Source organism: Anabas testudineus, chromosome 8 (assembly GCF_900324465.2).
Source record: "Anabas testudineus chromosome 8, fAnaTes1.2, whole genome shotgun sequence".
NCBI lineage: Eukaryota > Metazoa > Chordata > Actinopteri > Anabantiformes > Anabantidae > Anabas > Anabas testudineus.
This window is the reverse complement of record NC_046617.1, coordinates 19,845,441-19,864,506: the sequence shown is the minus strand read 5'-3', so window position 1 is coordinate 19,864,506 and position 19,066 is coordinate 19,845,441. Positions and strand designations below refer to the sequence as shown.

General features: G+C 43.0%; 1 protein-coding gene across 1 annotated transcript in view; it reads left to right on the top strand.

Moving 5' to 3' along the window:
- LOC113163660 (E3 ubiquitin-protein ligase SMURF2) overlaps window positions 1-19,066 on the top strand; it is a 46,480-nt gene that overhangs the window by 21,129 nt on the left and 6,285 nt on the right. Inside the window, exons 3-13 of the mRNA XM_026362456.1 lie at window positions 1,482-1,590; window positions 6,364-6,497; window positions 9,036-9,101; window positions 9,497-9,581; window positions 9,813-9,896; window positions 10,270-10,484; window positions 12,385-12,469; window positions 13,319-13,477; window positions 13,596-13,643; window positions 17,005-17,206; window positions 18,845-18,948. Of these exons, the coding sequence (XP_026218241.1) occupies window positions 1,482-1,590; window positions 6,364-6,497; window positions 9,036-9,101; window positions 9,497-9,581; window positions 9,813-9,896; window positions 10,270-10,484; window positions 12,385-12,469; window positions 13,319-13,477; window positions 13,596-13,643; window positions 17,005-17,206; window positions 18,845-18,948 (1,291 nt within the window). The remainder of the gene's footprint in view (window positions 1-1,481; window positions 1,591-6,363; window positions 6,498-9,035; window positions 9,102-9,496; window positions 9,582-9,812; window positions 9,897-10,269; window positions 10,485-12,384; window positions 12,470-13,318; window positions 13,478-13,595; window positions 13,644-17,004; window positions 17,207-18,844; window positions 18,949-19,066) is intronic.

Below are 19,066 nucleotides of genomic sequence, written 5' to 3'. Positions count from 1 at the left end.
AGCTCTTCTGCTCCTTCAGGTGGTTTCTGTGGTGTCCATTCCTGCCATTCCAGTGCTCAGGAGCTGAACAAACATTTAGTTTGAGAGTTGGTGGAGGGCGGCACTGAAACCATAAATAAAAATGTCTCTACACCTTTTATTTGTGGACAACATCCATATTGTCCTGCTCTGTTTTTGTGATTGTACAGATGTGATCGTGCATGGTCACACACAGGTCCCACCTGTCTGTTACAAACCTGCACGTGATGATAATTTACATTCTTAATTAATTTTTTGTAGTTTTTGGGAAATTATTTAGTGGACAAATATCACAATTAAAAATAATGTCCATCACTAATCATCAGGGATAAGCATGTCTGTATACGCAGTAAAAAACAAATACCAATCGGAGAAAGCACAGTGCTCAGAACAGAGCTATACACTGCACTTTGTGATTAATTTTCAGTAAATTTATTGTCTTGTGTATAAAATAAATAATAAAGCCCAAATATATAAAAGTATCAGATGCTGATCAGGTAGTAGCTTTTCTCTGAAATAATAATGTGACGTTTTTAACTGTTTCAAATGGTCATGTACTCTTTCTGTCATCCAGTTCATCCATCCAAGCCTGTTTAAGCACTAGTGTGTTAATCAGAACACTTTTACATATGAGCAGATAAAAAAAGTCCCACGAGTATTGAGATTCAAATTGTCATTGCCTCCTGAAATTCCCATGCAGCTTATCAGGAACAACAAATATTATAAGAAACAAAATCATCAGATGGATTTTGTTCCAATTTTCTGTACTTTTAAATGATTTATTAATGGAAAATGATTCACAAGAGGGTTTTGAGTTGATGGTGAAATTACAAAAAGTTTAAAACTGTAAAACACTAGAAGACACTTAATACATTATGTCTGAAGTGACCAACCCGGCCACAGTCTTTCCCTAACCTTAACTAAGTCCGGTGATTTTGATAATAGTAGTAGTTACACAAACTGTACGTTGCTCTGAAAGATCGGATATTTTGCCTGCGTATGTGTTATACAAACATACATACATTAGCTTCAACGTAGCCTCTACGCTAACGTTTCTCCATCCAACCCGTAGAAAAACCTGCTGACCAGTTTAACAAGCCCGCTCTTCGCCTCCTTTAGTTCATGTGTTGCACATGAAGACAGATTCCAGCTCAAATCAGTTAAAATAAAAATAAGACCTACTCCATGAATATTTGTATTTAGCTTAGCATCATCTGTAAGTGATTATTTCCAGGTGACTGCCTGTGCAAAAATGTCTGAAATTATGATTATTAGAGATTTCAGAGATATAATAGCTTATTGGTGCCATTCCCAAGTGAAATCCCCTCTTTGTTCAACTTTTCTCTTTTGGATTGGCAGAAACACTCCAGTCATGTGATGTTGCCATTAAAGTTAAACTATTTTTTATTCTTGAATGAGAATAAATAAGCCTGACAGTCTTGTTCTGTTTCCCCCCTCTACAGGCCTCCCTGATCCTTTTGCTAAAGTGGTTGTGGACGGTTCAGGACAATGCCACTCTACAGACACTGTGAGGAACACACTTGACCCCAAGTGGAATCAGCACTACGACCTGTGAGTCCCAGACACTTCTTACACAATCATGTCTGACATCTGTTTTCAAAGGAAAAAGTCTTGATTCCTTTTTGGGTTTTATGAATACCTCCCACTTACCTAAGGACAGTTTGAGGCTATGCTTGGGCAGTTAGAATGCCTCAGAATTTTTATGTCTTTCTTTATTTAACCTCACTAACTGAGCACAGTGAGACGTATCAGGCTGGGCCATTAACAGGTCCTGAACAGTAACAGATGTAAACAGCCGTTGCATCTGGCGTCTCACTTATCTAAATACTCTGTAATGACATAACCCCTCAGTGCCAGCAAAGAGTCTAAAATGTTCCTTGGAACAGAATTAAAAGCACAGAAAAGGAGGGGCGTCTCCAATAGTATTTTCTTCCATTGACTGAAACACGTGCATGTCTTGTTGCACACTCAATGCCTTTTTTCCCAAAGATGGTTTGTCCTGTGAAAGTAACCTGGAAAAAACAGAGACGGAGCGCGTGAGTGAAAATGTGAGAGTGAAAGTTTCCAGTATTCGCCCGGTGTTTATCCAAACCGTCGTGCGTAGCCAGCAGCGAGATGAAGCACATGTCTCCGTTTGTTTGGTTGCCTGGGATACGCGTCCCTCTCTCTGTACATGGCTGTTAAATGAACTGCTCGTGTCACATTTGACAAGAGGGGGGAAAAAGTCACGTGCACATATGCACACCTTGAAGATGGATCGATGGAGAGGAGAACGCAGCCTGGTGGCTGAGTCAAGGTTTTCCCAGGAGCCTGCAGACTTAACTGAATGGACTTAAAACCTATTTGTGTTCCTGTGCCTGTCTGTTAGTGTTTATCCTCATCCTCATGGCCAGCAGAAGAACTCTTAGTTGGAGGTTTTAATTGACTGAGAACAGCCTAGAAAGCCATCTGGCTCACTCTCTCTTATTAAAATAGGGCCTGCAACACCTGGCGTACTGAATACAGCCTGGTCCATTAAAGTTGTTGGCAGTCGCACTTTTTCCATTTGTTGTATGTGCTCATGAGAAGGTGTAGAAATCCTGTTTCTGTGTGTGTTTAGGACCTTGGTTTCATTGGTCACCCACAACCAGCATACTGCCCTGCGAACTATGACCCTTCAGCACTGTAGCAGGATGTGGCCGACATGCCAGGGATAGCAGACAGAGTCTGTGTGGCTGTCTGCCACTTACCCAGCCCGCCTGCACCAAGTGTGTCTAATAGTGTCTCTAAGAACTGCAGTTGTTCAGAAACTATTCAGACCACTTTGTTTTTTACACGCTGTTGTGCGTATAACCCTAACCCTACACTCAATAACCTGTAATGAAAAAAAGCACATTTATCAAAAATAATTTATTACTATTCAGCCTCTTTCAAAGGTACGTGTCTAAAAACTCTAAGCCATAATTGATGCTTGACTATTGTCAGAATTAAGATTATGTAATAAAACTATTACATATAGTTTTACTATATGGCTGAATACATAAAACTATTTATGTAGTTTATTCCGTTCTTCCTGACAGATACTTTTATACTGGATGGGAATAGTCACCTTCACCTCTCTCCACACGGGGCCTGGGCTTTGGTTGGACCACTCAGTTAGTGACTTATCCTGAAGACATGCCAACATGGTCTGGGCTGTTAGCTTCATGTTGTTGTCGTGCTGAAAGATGAACACAGTTTCAGGTCTCATGCACTCTGGAGCAGGTTTTCTTGAAGTGTTGGTTGCATTCATCATTCTATCAATTCTGACCTGTCTCCCTGTCCCTGTTGCTCAGAAAACTCACTCCATAACATGACGCTGCCACCACCATACTTTGCTTTACTAACAGACGAAGAGCAGTACCTGGTTTTCGCCAAACAGTTTTTTAAATTATTATTTTGTCATCAGACCACAGAATCTACCGGCAAGGCCTGATTGATGGGATGTTACTGAGCCAGTTTTCCCATCTCTGCAAACGACCTCTGCAAACGACCTCTGAAGCTCTGTTACCTTGACCGTTGGGTTGTGTAGTGCTTTTACTTTTTTGCATTGTGTACCTCTGCTCTCATAAATTGAGCATTTCAATCATTTCTCCATTCCTTTTATCTTTTTCAACCAAGTCATTTCTATTTTTACTAAATTAGTTTTGCTCCTCCACAACCTCCCCACAGTCAGCCTGTTTAGTGTGGTATTACACCTTCATAGGAATCACTACAGTAGTTGGTGTTTAACGTCACCAGAAACCAAGATAAGCTCTTCACCTAGGTGTAAGTCCAGTTCTAAAATACCTGACAATCCGTTTGGTTAGACATTTTAAGAACATTGCTGATATTTTCCTTTTAATTTGACCATATGTTCTTGGTAATAACTGAAACTTGTAACTAGTATGAATAGTCTTCCAAATAAAAGATGTATTTACAAAGTACATCTGACTCTTTAAATCTGGTGTCTGTTGCCTTTATTGCAGTTCTTTCATTGTCTCTTACACACTGTATGTGTGTGTAAGTCAGATTGTTATTGCCTGCGACTGGTATTAAAAATCTTAGCCAGACTAATGAATTTTATTACATGAAGGGTGATCCAGATGACTGAGCTTGGTTATAATACTTCCCTCCCGTCATGTCTGTCTGACATAGCAGCTTTCTCACATCGAACTCCAGACAGGCAGTTGGCATGGACTCAAAATGTCCAGACGTCTTACTCACAGCCCCATTGTTTCATATCCCTTTTGGTAAGCAGCATGATGATTACAGAGGGATGCAATTCTGCACGTTGTACAGTTGATTAGTTTTATTCTGAAGGAGGGAGCCCACCCGAGCAGATATGCCACAACAGGTTCGCGTGGTGAGATTTTATCAAACTCTGGCCTGAAACACGAGGAGAAGGAAAGACGAGCAGCACAAATGTACAGGAGGAGTTGGGAAATAATCTGTGTGTTGTATCTAGCTGTCTCTCATTCCAACACATCTGTTTTCTGTCGGTGCACATTATAATTTAGTTATTTTCTTGCATACCAGGCAAAGAATTGTTTCTTTAATTGTTTTTAGCCAAGTTAGCAGTATGTCTCTGGATGTGTGTGTTGGCCTGACTGATATGAACAATTTCCTAACACAAAAAACATAATCTCAACCAAGTTAGTTGATATATGAGACTAAAACAAAAACTCAGGCTTCTGCAGGTTTTTAAAAAATCAGATATATGATGGGTCTGAATTTTAAGATCTAGTGGCTTCTTCTCATCCAAACATGAAAAGACAAGTGTCCATGTGTGTACTTGTGTCAAGTAAACTTGGACATTAATGTGGACTTTAAACTCTGGAACTTTGGAAAAACAGAGAAAAAAACTCTTTTTATTCAAACTGAATAATAATTTGTCTTCATTCTTTTTACTCATGTGGATATAATGGGTCCTAACTTAGATTTACAGTGACCTGTTGAACCCTGCAGAAACCCTCCATTGAGTTTTCTGTTTTTCCACAAAACATTTAAAGCATATTTTACTGTTTCTGAGATCTTGCATCCGGTGCCTTCTTTCTGTTTCATATTTCATAAATGAAAGTACATCGTGCAGCTTGTAGTTACATTTCTGAGACTGTCCTGTAACACGACTATATAGGTCGTTTGTGTCAGCAGCCAAAAACAACCAATGCTATTCCAGTATTATCTGTTACTGTAATTGTAACCAGTCATGTGATGAAGGTCATGTGAACGCATCTTTTAGTGACTAAGACTAACACATATATCTTTGTGCCTGAACCCAACCTAATTGCTTTTCTTGTTCAGTTGTAATCCACAGTTTTTGCATGTTTAGTGCTAAAATAAGTGTTAGACCAGCTGCAATTTGACAGGACGCCTTTTTTTGCATGGCTCCAAAGGGTCGCAGTTTCAACAATCGCCTGCTCCCCTATGTGGGGACGCTCTGATTGTCAGGCTGTGACATAGGATAAGCTCCTACGCAGATGTATAAATCAAGCTTTAGTCCTGTCGTTTTAGCTTTTGTCCCCTAAATCTATGTGTTGTTAATTTTCTTCACATTAGTACATTCACATCTGTCTGTCAACTCCAATTTATTCACAGCTTCCTTCATTTATGGGATGGCAATGGGATTTTATTAGAGCTACATATATTTACAGTATAACTTAAGAACTAATGTATTTTCATCAAATTTTAAAATAATTATCTTTGAGTTAACGTGACCGTCAATTAATTTGACTAATATTGCAGCTATCCTCATCTGACAGTGCGGTTTATGTCTATTTATAGATTATATTTTCAGCAAACCTGCGTTTTTGACACTTTAACGATTTATTCCCTGAAAAAATTAAAATTAATTAATTAATCGCATTAATGTTTCCCTAAATGTTAATGAAGAGAGCTGAGAGCTTCTTGTCAAGCTGGAGCAGATGTAAACACAGACACTTTCTTAGAAACAGTCACATTATGGAGAATTCTTTTCAGAGGGTTTTTCTCCGTTGTGTCTCTTCCTTCAGGTCTCTATCTCACTCCCCCACTGTTTTTGGGGAGTGCTGCTGTGAATAACATGAATGATTCACAGGGTCAACATCCTACTTGTCTCTTGCAGACTCTCATGGTCAGATTTACACATTCATATTCACTGACTGGAAAATCCCTCTCATCCTCCCCACCTTCCCCTTCCTCTTCCTCCGTGTCCCGACTCTGTCGTGTAACTTGTCCACAGTGAGGAGACTTGGTGGTCGTCTCTGTTCACATCAGTGATTCTCATGGTGAGAGACTATGTCATCACTGAATATTAATTACAACTTCTCATCTCATTTTTCCCCTCAGATACATCGGAAAATCAGACTCCATCACTATCAGCGTTTGGAATCACAAGAAGATTCACAAGAAGCAAGGGGCTGGGTTCCTGGGCTGTGTCCGCCTTCTGTCCAACGCCATCAACCGCCTTAAAGACACAGGCTGTAAGTGTCAGTGTCGCCCAGTTGTACCAGTCTGATTTTACAGGTTTCAACACAACAGTTTTGATGTTTGATGTGTAGGTTGAGCAGGGTCCCAACTCCAGTTCACTGATCTAATTCTCAGATTGGTCGGCTGGCTGCGTTGTCTGATGTTCCACGTGGCTGCTGTTAGAATGTCTGTCTTCTGCAGTTTGTAGTGGGCTTGTCTCAGTATTGAAGTATTTTAATCATGTCTGCATCTTCCAGGTATCTGCAGCTTTTGGCCTTTTGCTCTCTGGTTATTGTAGAATAAAAAAAGTCAGAGTTTCTCTCTTTTTGTACTATTTGAGCAGAGAAGAGGCTAAAATGTGCATGTGGAGGTGAAGAACGTGCTTCCTCTTGCACATGCCCAATAAAAATACAGCGTGGACCCACTCCTTGCTCCAATGAGCTCTGTTGTCCTTTGAATGCTGTTCGTACAGTGGTAAATGTGCATTGGCCACTAAATGCATTTTATTCTTGTTTTAGAGCTTGTGCTTTTGTTTTATCTGAGAGATACTGTTTTATAGCATAGTGAAGGATGTAGACAGCTGTAATACAGCACTAATGTCTGGACTGTTTTTATCCAGCTTGGCTTATTCTGATGGTATTAAGTTTCTGCAGCACAGATCTTGTTGCCAACCTACTGGTGCCTGCTTTTGAGAGCAATTGATTTGTCATTTTATTTATATTTCTCAGTTCATTACTCTGCTGAGATTCATGAACTTACAATCACTGTTGCAGTGCTAATGAAATTAAATGAAGCTGGATCCATCAAGTCCGTCTTCCAGTCTTCTACCTGCAGGGTGATAAGAAGCAGGACTTAGAAGTATGTGCTGTCAGTTAGCTCCACTGTCGGAGCCAAGTGACGGGACATAGAATGGCTCCTTTCAGTGTCCTGTCTCCCTCACTAGGTCTGACAGAGGCCAGACCAGGGTGCGAGAGGGGTCAACACTCTGCCCCTGCCAGAACAGGAAGAGCCAATCAACATCACCCTGCAGTTACAGTAAAAATGTCTCCTGTCAGAAGCTAACTGGATAAATGAGATGGAGGCTTTGGTAAATGGCTCCTAGTAAAACCAGTGCCAGACAGTTGTAGCTTCAACAAAGCTGTCTGGATTTTTTTTTTCTTCTTCCTGCGTGGTGAGCCGGTACCTGCCCACTGGGCTCTGCAGCCTTGTAGGCACAAACCAGAAAAAATCCCAGAGCTTTTCCTAGAAGACCCTGACACTGTTGTTTTCCTGGAGCGACACAGGAAACCTGAAGCTTGTGCCACAGCTGTGAGTGGTTTGCCTCTGCATTTCCTTTCTCTCCTGGCCTCCTCCTCACCCCTTAGTTTCCCCTTCAGTCTCCCTCATAGCCTGGTAGCATGTACACACACGGGCACACACACACACACACACAAAATGCCATTGTGACTGAACTCCTTCTATCTCCGTCTGCTGATCTAGACAACCGGTCATTTCACGCAGACATGCATAATTGTGCAGCTATTTAAGTGTAAGCATAGATTTATTGTGTTCTCTCTGTTGTGGTCTACCCCCCCACCCCCTGTGTGTTTGTCATTCTTCTGTTTTTTTTGTGCATTTACCAGCAGTTACAGTCTTGTCCCCTCTGTGGGCCTTAGAGAGGGCACTGGGTTGTCTACAGCATTTGTGTATAATTGTATAGTATCACTGACTGTTATGTTTATGTATAATTGCAGTGTCTGCATTTCTCGTCTTTGTCCATATGTCTGTGCAAGTATTTCAATGTATATATTTTTATGCTTCTTATTGTGTAAGTGCACATTTTTACTGCCGTGTGTTTTCTGTTTTCTCTGTGGCTGCTGACCTCCGGCCAGCCTTGTAACAGTTTGACCGTTGCCTGTTCCTTAGTCCCTGTTTAGTCTAGACAGACATCCTGAGCTGATCTGCATGACACCCAGACAACAGAGAGCAGATAGTGGCATTTCTCATGTCTGCAGGCAACTTGGACTTATTTTAGCTGTTTTTTTTTCTTCCTTTCTTTCTTTCCGCCTGATCTCTCTCTTTCTCCCTCGCTCTCGAATTCCGCAGACTTTTAGAAGTTCAGACAAAGAGTTTCCAGACTTTGGCAGACGTTCATGTCCATGCTAAGACTGAGCGGAATAGTGCAGGCTTTGTGCTGAAATTTGTCAAATGTTTGACCTCTGCATTTGAACTGAAGCCTGCTCTGTACCGATGCTCAGGGAGATTTTTACAGCCCATGGCTGTTCCACAGACCAGACCATCTGTTCCGGGGCACAGCCAAGCTGTGGTCTGCAGACAGAAGAATGAGAGACAGATAATGAGGGAGAGAGAAGCTGACTCTGAGTGATGTAAATGATACAGGGCAATGGGAATAGTGCAGGGAGGGGGAAAAAACATCCTAGCACGTGCAAGTTTAAATGGATCTGTCTGAAACTGATGAACCATCTTTCTTTTTCTCCCCATTTCTCTTTCTTTCATCTTTTTTCTCATTTCCTGTTTGTCAACTCGTGTTCTTTCTGTCCCCTCCTAAACAGACCAGAGACTAGACTTGAACAAGCTGAGTCCCAATGACAGCGACACAGTCAGAGGCCAGATAGTGGGTGAGTACAGATGGACGTGCAAAACGAGCATGTGAGAAGACTTCACTATTTAAATTAAAATTCCAGTTCAGTGACGTGTATCCCACTGTGAGGTCAGATGTTTACCTTCATTTACTACGTATTTTATAATGTACTTTATATTCAGCGGTGGTGTTTAAAGCAAAAGGAACAAGGTGCGAGATAAAAACACCAACCCCCTCCCTACCCAAAAGAAAACAAACAACACAACAACACTACCAGCATAAAACTGAACGTTTCCTACGTTTTCCTAAGATATTACTTTGTGTTTTTGATAATGTATCTGTGCCTAAGCTGTAACCTGCTGTCTAGTAATGTGTGTGTGTGTGTGTGTGTGTGTGTGTGTGCGCGCATCTGTCTGCCATGTGTTACTACAGTGAGTCTGCAGTCCAGGGACCGGATAGGCACGGGAGGCCCTGTAGTGGACTGCAGTCGTCTGTTTGACAATGATCTTCCAGATGGGTGAGTGAGTTGGGGGAAATCTCTTATCTCAGGAGGAGGTTTTTAGTGGCTGCTGCAAATCATAAGCAATAAATGCTGCCTTTAAGTGCACGCTGAAGACATAGGGAATGTGATATTTGCATGTGGTGAGACAGAGCAGCGAGACTGAATACTCTGAATACTGCTAGGTGGTTCTGTGGCTGCTTAACCATGTCCGCTCACTGCTGTGTCTGTGTTTGTTTCTACTGCCAGCTGGGAGGAGAGGAGGACCGCGTCTGGACGAATCCAGTACTTGAACCACATCACACGCACCACACAGTGGGAGAGACCTACCAGGTGAGTACACTCCTCAGTCCACAGACCTCTTAAATCCAATGACAGCAGGCTGATGGAAGACCTCCTCTCTGACCTCCGTGATCTCAAACTGTGCAGCTCTGGAGTGGGCTCCACAAAAAAAAAATAAAAAAAGGTGTCAGACAGACTGCTCCAGACGGTGGTGTTTAATGATGTCGAAGAGCCTGGGAAGTTAGGAATCTGACGAGCGGAAATAGAGGCGTCTCTCATTTGTACTTATGTTTTTAACTGTCTGTATGAACCCTTTCGTTATATTTACATGTTTGATCATGTTTGTGTTCCTTCTCTTTATTCCTCTAGTTCTTTCTTTCATTTACCATTGTCAAACTTTTTTTTCTTAATCTGCTCTTCTCAGGCCTGCGTCAGAGTACTCCAGCCCTGGTCGGCCTCTCAGCTGCATCGTGGATGAGAACACACCTATCAGCACGAACGGCGCCACACCTACCACAGCTTTGCCGCCAAGCGATGGTGACCAGCGGGCCCAGGAGAGACGAGTCCGTTCCCAGAGGCACCGAAACTACATGAGCAGAACCCACCTGCACACGCCCCCAGATCTCCCTGAGGGATATGGTTAGTGGGAAGCCAGTACCACGCAGTGGACACACAGATGCAATCACTGTGTTTTGCAGGTTGTCCTGCGGCGGGAATAATGTAGGACCTTATTTATCGCCTGTCTATATGTTACAGATTATACCAGCAGCCTTTAGTGATAACGTTCAGACCCCAGAAGCAGCTGCTCCTGTTGGCCTTTTCAGTCATTAACTGATATAAGAGCTTATAAAAAGGCAGGGGCTCAGCAGGTTTTTGTGTTTTTATATTTGGAAAAACTGGGATTTAAAAGCTAATGAAAGTGGTCAACTCTGGGTATAAAGTCCCAGGATGGAAATATTTTGTAGCTTTATGTAGAAGGAAAGGGAAAAGTAAAAGAGCAGCTTTACAGTTTAAACACACTTTAAACCCTCTTTAAACCTAAATTGAATGTACACCGTAACACATACTGTGTAACTGAATGAGTTTCCCTTCTGGTGATTTGTATTAAATGTATAAATAAGTAACTATAAAATAATATATTATAATAATATTTTAACCATGAAAAAATAATTACATTTGCGTGATCTGGCACCACAAACGCAGCCTTGACCAAACTCACCTAAACACTGATGCTTTGAATGAATGGAAAAAAATACTGTAACAATATCTCTTTAATAAACTGTTTAAAAAACGATTTTGAATTCAGGTCAGACATTTAAAATATGGCTGCTGATGATGAAGGGATGCTTGTGTTCATCTGACACAGCTGAAATAATCTTGCTGCAGCACTGTACTAATAATAAACTGTATATTGACTCCAGCTTTTTGATCTCGAGAATACTTCATATTGTCATTACACCAGTGTATGTTATTTTTTTCTAATCCGCCTCTTCTTCCGTAATGAATCGTGTCATCATTGTAATGCTGTTGAGTCAACTCTCTCGCCTCTGCCCTCCTCCCTGCTCAACACTGGGCTCAGTAACCCGGCTAATCTGTGTCCTCATTCAGTCCAGCACAGCTCTAATGACGCTGCAGCTCCACAGAAGGAGCCTGAAATACTGGCTCCATTTTAAACTATCTAATTGAATTGATCTAGCTGTTAAAAGCTGGCGGCAGCCGCTCACTTGCCCCTCCTCCGTTCTTCTTTCTGCACACAATCGGACGCATTCATGTAAAAGCAAACACACACAGAAGCTGCGATCCCACACACAGCCTTAGGGAGTTTTGTTTATCCTCACAGTAAAATCTTCAGGAGGATTTGGGAGCTAGAGCCGAAGAAGCGTATCACAGCTTTGCCCTTAGCCCTTCAGATTAGGAGGCTCCTGGCCTCGCTACGCTCGTCTCTATCTCTCTCACTCTCTCTATCTCTGCCCATACTTTCCTTATTCTTGGGCAGTTCTTATAAAACCCTTTGATTCTCCTCACACGAGCCAAGGGGTGTCACCGACGTATAGCGTGCACTCATTGGGTGGGTTTACGTGTACGTGCATGTTAAAGAAGAGCACCAGAGCCAAAGGGATGCCAGAGAAGATCGCGCTCTGGCAGGCAGCTCCATGGAAATATCTCTGGCAAGCTGTGATGAATGAGCTCACCAACTCAAAAGTCAGACAACCCCATCTCTCCTCTCCAATGTTCTTCACCCCGTCTCTCACCCCTTCTCCCTCCTTCGCCTCTTCCTGGCTGCCTTTTGGGATTTCTACTGACTCAGTCAGTGCTTTTATCTCCATCTGTGTGAGCTCTCTCTTACACAGACAGATTATAAGCACGGTCTGTCTACATGTGACACTCCTGTAGTTTAATTTTCCATATATTTTATACCTTTTGACAGACACTTCATACAGGGTCGGGTCAAGGTTCTAATTCTTCCATTGTAATTTGATTCACTCATTGTTTAACCAAGTCTCTGGCATCAATTAATTCCCTCTTTGTCTTTCTACAGAACAAAGGACCACGCAGCAAGGACAGGTGTACTTCCTCCACACTCAAACAGGTGTCAGCACGTGGCATGACCCCAGAGTACCCAGGTATGTCTACTACAGTCCTGGTCCCCTTGTAGTTTGCTGTAATCCTGCAGCTGATTGACTCAGGCTTGCTCTGAGAGGACTCATGTCTGGGGACTCTGAGGGGAGATATCGTTTTCTGGCACGAGCACCGAAAGGCTTCATCCTGGACCACATGGCCAACAGCTCACAGGTTTCAGTCAGCCATATCAGAAATTGTTGGGCAATGCTCACTCAGGCATGTGTGTCCTATTGATAACCACATTCCAAATGAAATTCACACGCAGACATCTAGATGTGGATGTGCAAAAACAGGCTTCAGTGCTCCAGACACTGTCAATAAAACTAATATTATAATACCTGGCCACTGCTCTCTTGCATTCTATCGGGGTATGAGTGATAGATGATAGTTTTATTGCTCTTGATAGGACGTTATCATTCACGCCACACCTTACGGAGCGCTCTCACACAGCTCTAACGTTAGCAGAAGCAGATATCTTAGCTGCCAAGCTCTCATCGTTCGTGAGGCTCTAGTCCCTTTGGCTTTAACCCCGCAAAACAGCGAAGTCCACGCCAGCAACGCAAGCCTGCTGTAATTTCTGAACCTTTTAGTCTCCATGGAGTCCAGCTGAAAGGGGTTGCAGGGCAGCAGTAAATAATTTAGATGGGAGGAAGAAGAAAAATAGAATAAAAGTGATTTCTCAGACATGTCGGAATCCTGCAGTCCGCCTGAGTCCAGTTAGTCAGTGCTTTGGTATGTTTTATACCTAGAATTTGCTTTTCTTTGTCTCTCTTTTCCCTGTCCCACCCTTTCTAGTTCCTATTTTCAATTCTTGTGTGCCAGTGTTTTATTGTATGTTGTGTTCTCCGCAGAGATCTGAGTAATGTGAACTGTGAGGAACTCGGCCCTCTACCTCCAGGATGGGAGATACGCAACACGGCCACCGGGAGGGTTTATTTTGTCGACCATAACAACCGAACCACACAGTTCACAGACCCACGCCTCTCCGCCAATCTGCATCTAGTCCTAAAGTGAGTACTACTGCACTCTTGAGACACAAATATATAAAGTGAAGTAGTTTAAACACTCCATAAAAACAGAGATTAAAACAGAGAGATTTATTTTCTGTCTTTGTTTTGCATCTTGTAGTCCAAGTCCCAATGGTTCTCGAGGAGGCATCGAAAGTCAGAATGTCAGGTAAGGTTTGGGCTTCATGCCAGCAACCACTCAGACACACACTCAGACATTCACAGACCTGCTCCCTTTGCCTCCTCCTCAGTCAGTGTTTTGCAGCAGGATCCTGTGCCAAGGTGTGTGCAGCACCTGTAGAGGTTTAGCGCTTCTACTGAGCAGATGTTCATGCACTCACAGAGAAATACATACACAGCAGACTCCTCCAGTCCTTCTTTCCACACAAAAATTCTAATTTCCCAGCCCCACAAAGGTTTTGATCATAAAGGCATTTTAGCACACAATCCGTCACAAAGCTGGCTTTGGCCAGACATCAGATAGCAGAGTGGAAACCAAGGCTGCTGTGTCTGTGGCTGGGGAGCGTCTTACCTCCAGGAAACAGAGCATAAATTCGATGCCCAAGTCGATGAATGAACTGTGTGTGAGCGTGTGTGTATCTCTGGTCGATTCATGTGTGTAGGTTCTGTGCTTCGTAAATGCCTGCATGCTTAGATGCACGTGCTCCGAATATCTTCCCCTGTGCAGCTGTTCAAACACTGTGCTGCGATAGCTGTAAAATTACCCACAGGTCTTTGCTCCACCGAGGTGGAGCCGGGTATGGGTGCCTTGGTGGGCCTCCGCTGCCTGAGCTCATTCCTTCTCCGTGCAGAGACGGAATGCATCGATGGAGAGATCAGGTTTCTACTTTTTTTTCCCTGTTCTGATGGATCAAAGAACGTGTTTTAAGATTTTGTATTAGTTTACTTTTTTTCCATCTATGGCCCCCTGAAAGGTCTTATAAAAATGTAGCCTGGCACGCCACATTTGTTTTTGATGTAGGAATTTTGTCATGAGCATGATTATGCCCAGATGTGTCAAAATCTCATGCATAGAATTTGTTGTATATGTATTCTGGTCAGATAATTATTTCACATCAAAGCCAGGAAGTGGGTTTGTTGTTATAAGTAAAATCACAGGAATAATTTTATTCTCTGCGTTAGTGTTGTCTGGATGTCATTAAATCTGTTTGAAATTTTTTGTTACATGCATTTATTGTAAAGTTACGTTTGAGATGTTGTGTTGTACATCTCCTGGTTATTCGAGGACACATGGATCTTGGACTAAGATTTGGGAAATAGTTTCTTCATAAATTGTGCATGACTGAGGTTTAGCCTGAGCCATCCTCAATCCATTCTAATTAAATTAACCCTGTAATTGTTGATTTATTGACTTTTTTTGGGGACAGTTTCTGTCCGAACTGAAGCTGCTCTATTACTGCAGAAAGAACAAATGTTGGAGTGACGTTCTTCCTTGTGTCAAAACTCTGGAAAAAATATCAGCCATCGTGGATTTCCATTATGACATCTGCCTTCTATCAAGTTAGGGATTTTAGAAATTTTCACCCCTCATGTGCCGTCATCTTACAAAAATGCCTGCGATATATACATGTGTCTGTCAAAGTTCGGTTTTACTGCCCTTTTTAGAGACACTGCCTGAGCATCCACAGCATGGTTTTGGTTATATCCCCTATGATGTTGCAGTCTTTTGCTGAATCCAAACCTCCTGACTGGTCAAGGTCACTGTTCAGTAGGTAACTGAATCCTTGTCTGGTTTTAAGACCTGGCTGCTGGAGCGCACTCTGTACAGTTGCATCAAAAATAACGGCATCATTTTCCAGTCATTTCTGATTTGTAACAGAGCAGAACGTTGCTTGAGTGGTCTCTGCAGTGAAGCCTCTCCAGGTAACGTTCACCAGAGTCGTGCTCATCAGAAAGGAGCTGGAAAGAGAAGAGAGACGCATGGGTCGTGTGTGCCTGCAGCCACGACAGAAAGAGAGTTTGATTTATGGGTGAAAGAGTAAGAAGAGATGCTCTGCGCCTCATCTCTTCTTCCTTTCCTCCCACCCTCTGAGTTGTCTGCAGTGTTCGGGTGCTCTGAGCAGAGTGCCCTTCCTGTCTCCTCTCTCGCCTTCCCTCCCTCTGAGTCTAGTCTGCAGGAAATAAAGGGATTGGTGAGGAGGTCTCGAGTATCCTTTCTGGGATAGAAGGAACGGACTGAAAAGCCTAAATGGATTCTACTGGTCAGACACCAGAGACCAACTCATTTGTGAGGGAGGAGTTGTCAATGCAGCCTAACTGTGCTCAGTGATGAAGTGAGCTTGCTCATAGTTAAGGTTCCTACTGTGCTTTGACGTTGTCACCTGAGTGTGGATATGTTTACTTTAATCTTGGCGTCACATTGAGTAGAACATCCTACACATCCATACTGCACACACACACACACACACACAGACATGTGTATGCTTCCACCACCCTCTGCGTTTGGCTCTAGAGTCTGGTGTTTATGACCCCTCTCAGGGCCGAGCATGCCCACTACCCCCCACTGGAGTGCAAAAGGCCATTGTGCAAATAATCCTTTAGTGCTGGCCCCATAAAGGCGCTTTTGATTCCGTGTGTGTGTGTGTTGTGTGTCCTCTCTCTACTGTGCCACCCTCTGAGGCCTTCTGAAGCACAGCCTAGTTCAAAAGTTGTTCTCCTTCCTGTGGGACGTGCCGGAGTCGAGACCTCTGTCATCACTAACCACAGATGATGTTCGCAGCCACAGCATTCATCACTTCTTCTTACAGTGTTTGAAATGTTTTTTCTGACATAATGCCTTCATTACATTTTTATTTTTACAACATAGTTTTAAGTATATTCTTAGTTTAAGTTTTATTCTTAGAACAAATAAATAAAATATAAAACCTTTGAAATCCCTTAAAAATCTTTAAGTATTTTACTGAAGAGCAGCTGAAAGCCTCAAAAACAAATGCACCGTAGAATAAGACGAAAACAGGACTTGAGGGGGACGTGGTAAAAGATCACGGGAAGTTCTACAGTAGAAATGTGTTTTTAAAAGTCGAGACAGACTCAGCCAACCTGATCTCTTCAGGGGGATTCGTCTGGCGCTCTGTGACAGCTTTACATGCCATTTAAAAATAAATATACATATTTGTGGCATCATAATTTTTATAGGGGTAAATCAGATGATAAATCCTGTCTGAACTTGGTTTCCACTGGATATATAGATACTACCTTTCGTAGGCCAGTATGTGGTCTGAGTTACAATTTATCACAGTGTCTGAAGGAAGATGTCTCACCTCCACCTCCTCTGTGAGGGGCCTGGGGCAGCTGTTTGACTTGATGTGCTTCCCAGATGACCCGAGTGTGTTTTCTCCTCATTCTCTGCAGTCAGCAGAGGATAGAGTGAACGCTGTGTTTTGAGTGTGTTGGCATTCGTAGTTGTGTTGCCTGACTTAGGACTTTTGTCTTTCATCTCGTCTCCTCAGCTTCTCCCTCTCTGCTACCTCACAGTACCCATTTCTCTGCTCTCTCCTTCTTCCCTCCAGTCGTCAGAACCAGTTGAAGGATCAGGCCCAGCAGGCTCTTGTGTCCCCCGGTCAGCTCCCAGAGGAGGCTGAGTGTCTCACGGTGCCCAAGTACAAGCGAGACCTCGTTCAGAAGCTCAAGATCCTCCGCCAGGAGCTGTCCCAGCAGCAGCCTCAGGCTGGCCACTGCCGCATTGAAGTGTCCCGTGAGGAGATCTTTGAGGTGAGGATGGAAAGAAACAAGCTCAGTCATGTCGTCATATCTTCTGAAGCTCACAAGCAGTGCCTGTTATTGCATGTTATAGGTACTTCAACAGAGGTTCGTAATTTGACCCAGAGAAAAATATGTTTGTCACAGCCCGAGCATGCATGCACAAATTCAAATGCTACACAAACATGGAAATAATGTAGTTTTGCACAACCATCTGCCCCGTTTTCCCCAAAACTGAAGCCAACAAATTTACATTTTGTACCGCAGGCGATTAACAATATCCACTCTATGTTGAACCTTCACTTGGAACCAGTGCCAGTGCTCTGCTTGTCCTGCAAGTGGAGCAGAAACAAAATGAGCAGAGCCCGATCCAGAGCTGCTTGTAATTATACAAGTTATTTATGGACTAAGGTTTTTTTCCCACCTTCTTCTTGTCTGCTTTCATAAAGGTCATTGCCCAGAGCTGTTTGGCTAAGAGAACTCTCTCGCACAAACACAGTTATCTATGATGTGTGATGATGTGAAATCTAAAGCAGACCTCTTGTTTAAAATGATTTTCTCAGCAGATTCTTTTTTTTTTTTTTTTTCTGCATCTCAGAGGTGCGGGACCATCATCAGAGCAGCAACACCTGCAAACAGACCGTGTGACCCTCATAAAATATGCACTGGAATGTGCTGGAGCAGCCACGTCTGTTAATCGGAACGAAGACATTTTTGTTGGCTGATCTCAGCGCGAGACAGAGAGAGACGGGGCAGGGTGGTGGGCAGGGGAGGGGTGGACAGGGCAGAGGACTTCTTGAGGTTGAGCGAGACATAACTGCATAGCTCCTCCACACCAGAAGCTTTAAATTATGACAGAATAGGCAAGTGTTAGCTGGTGCACCGTCAGAGCCGTCTCAGTGTTTACTTCTCGGTGTAGATAAGACATTCACATTTCTGCTGCTGTATCTGGAGGGCACGGTGGAACCGGGATTGGGAAGAGGCTGTGTTATTATAGTCTTATGGCTGTATTTATTATAACTGCTCCTAATCCACTTTAAATGAGCCCTCCCTCTGACGCTGTGAGCCGCCTGCACGTGGGATGAGGTGGAGAGACCTTAACCTCCCAACAGAGAGCCAATTGGAAATGATTACTCTAACAGCCCACTGCAGTTTTCTCTTTTCTCAGAGGGCAGGATGATCATGATAATTATTATGAAAGAATGCAAGTTATTTTTTAAAAGTGAGGACAGACTCCTGTCAGGACAGACTCTGTTCTTCATATGTCAGCGCTCATTTGTACCACCACAGTAGCCATACACTTGTGCTGAAGTGGCAGCCATGAGTGTAGATGTAATGTGCTGCTCTTCACATGCATAGAACTAATTGTGTGGGCTGCACAGGTCGGATGATGACAAGTCCTTTTGCTATTTGACTCCACATACAGTCGCTGTGTGTCATTCACTAATACATCATTATCAAAAATAGCTGTTTTACTTTTTACCACCTGGACGCAGTGGATGTTCATTTGTTTACAAGCTGACAAACTGTCATAATTGTGTCAGTTTGGTCCAATGTGATGTGTGTGCTGAGCACAAACGGCACGTAAAAACATCCAGTTTTCTTCCCGTGCTCCTGTTTAAACCTTTTTTGTGTGTGTTTGTGATGCAGGAGTCGTATCGGCAGGTGATGAAGATGAGGCCGAAGGACCTGTGGAAAAGGCTAATGGTGAAGTTTAGAGGAGAGGAGGGGCTCGACTATGGAGGAGTGGCCAGGTACATTTAGAATAAGTGATTTAACTCGGTGAGATAATAAACAAGAAGGAAAGCTGTTTATTTGTGAGACATGTTTTTGATTTGAAGTGAAGAAGAGTTTTTAGAAGCTTGTTCCACC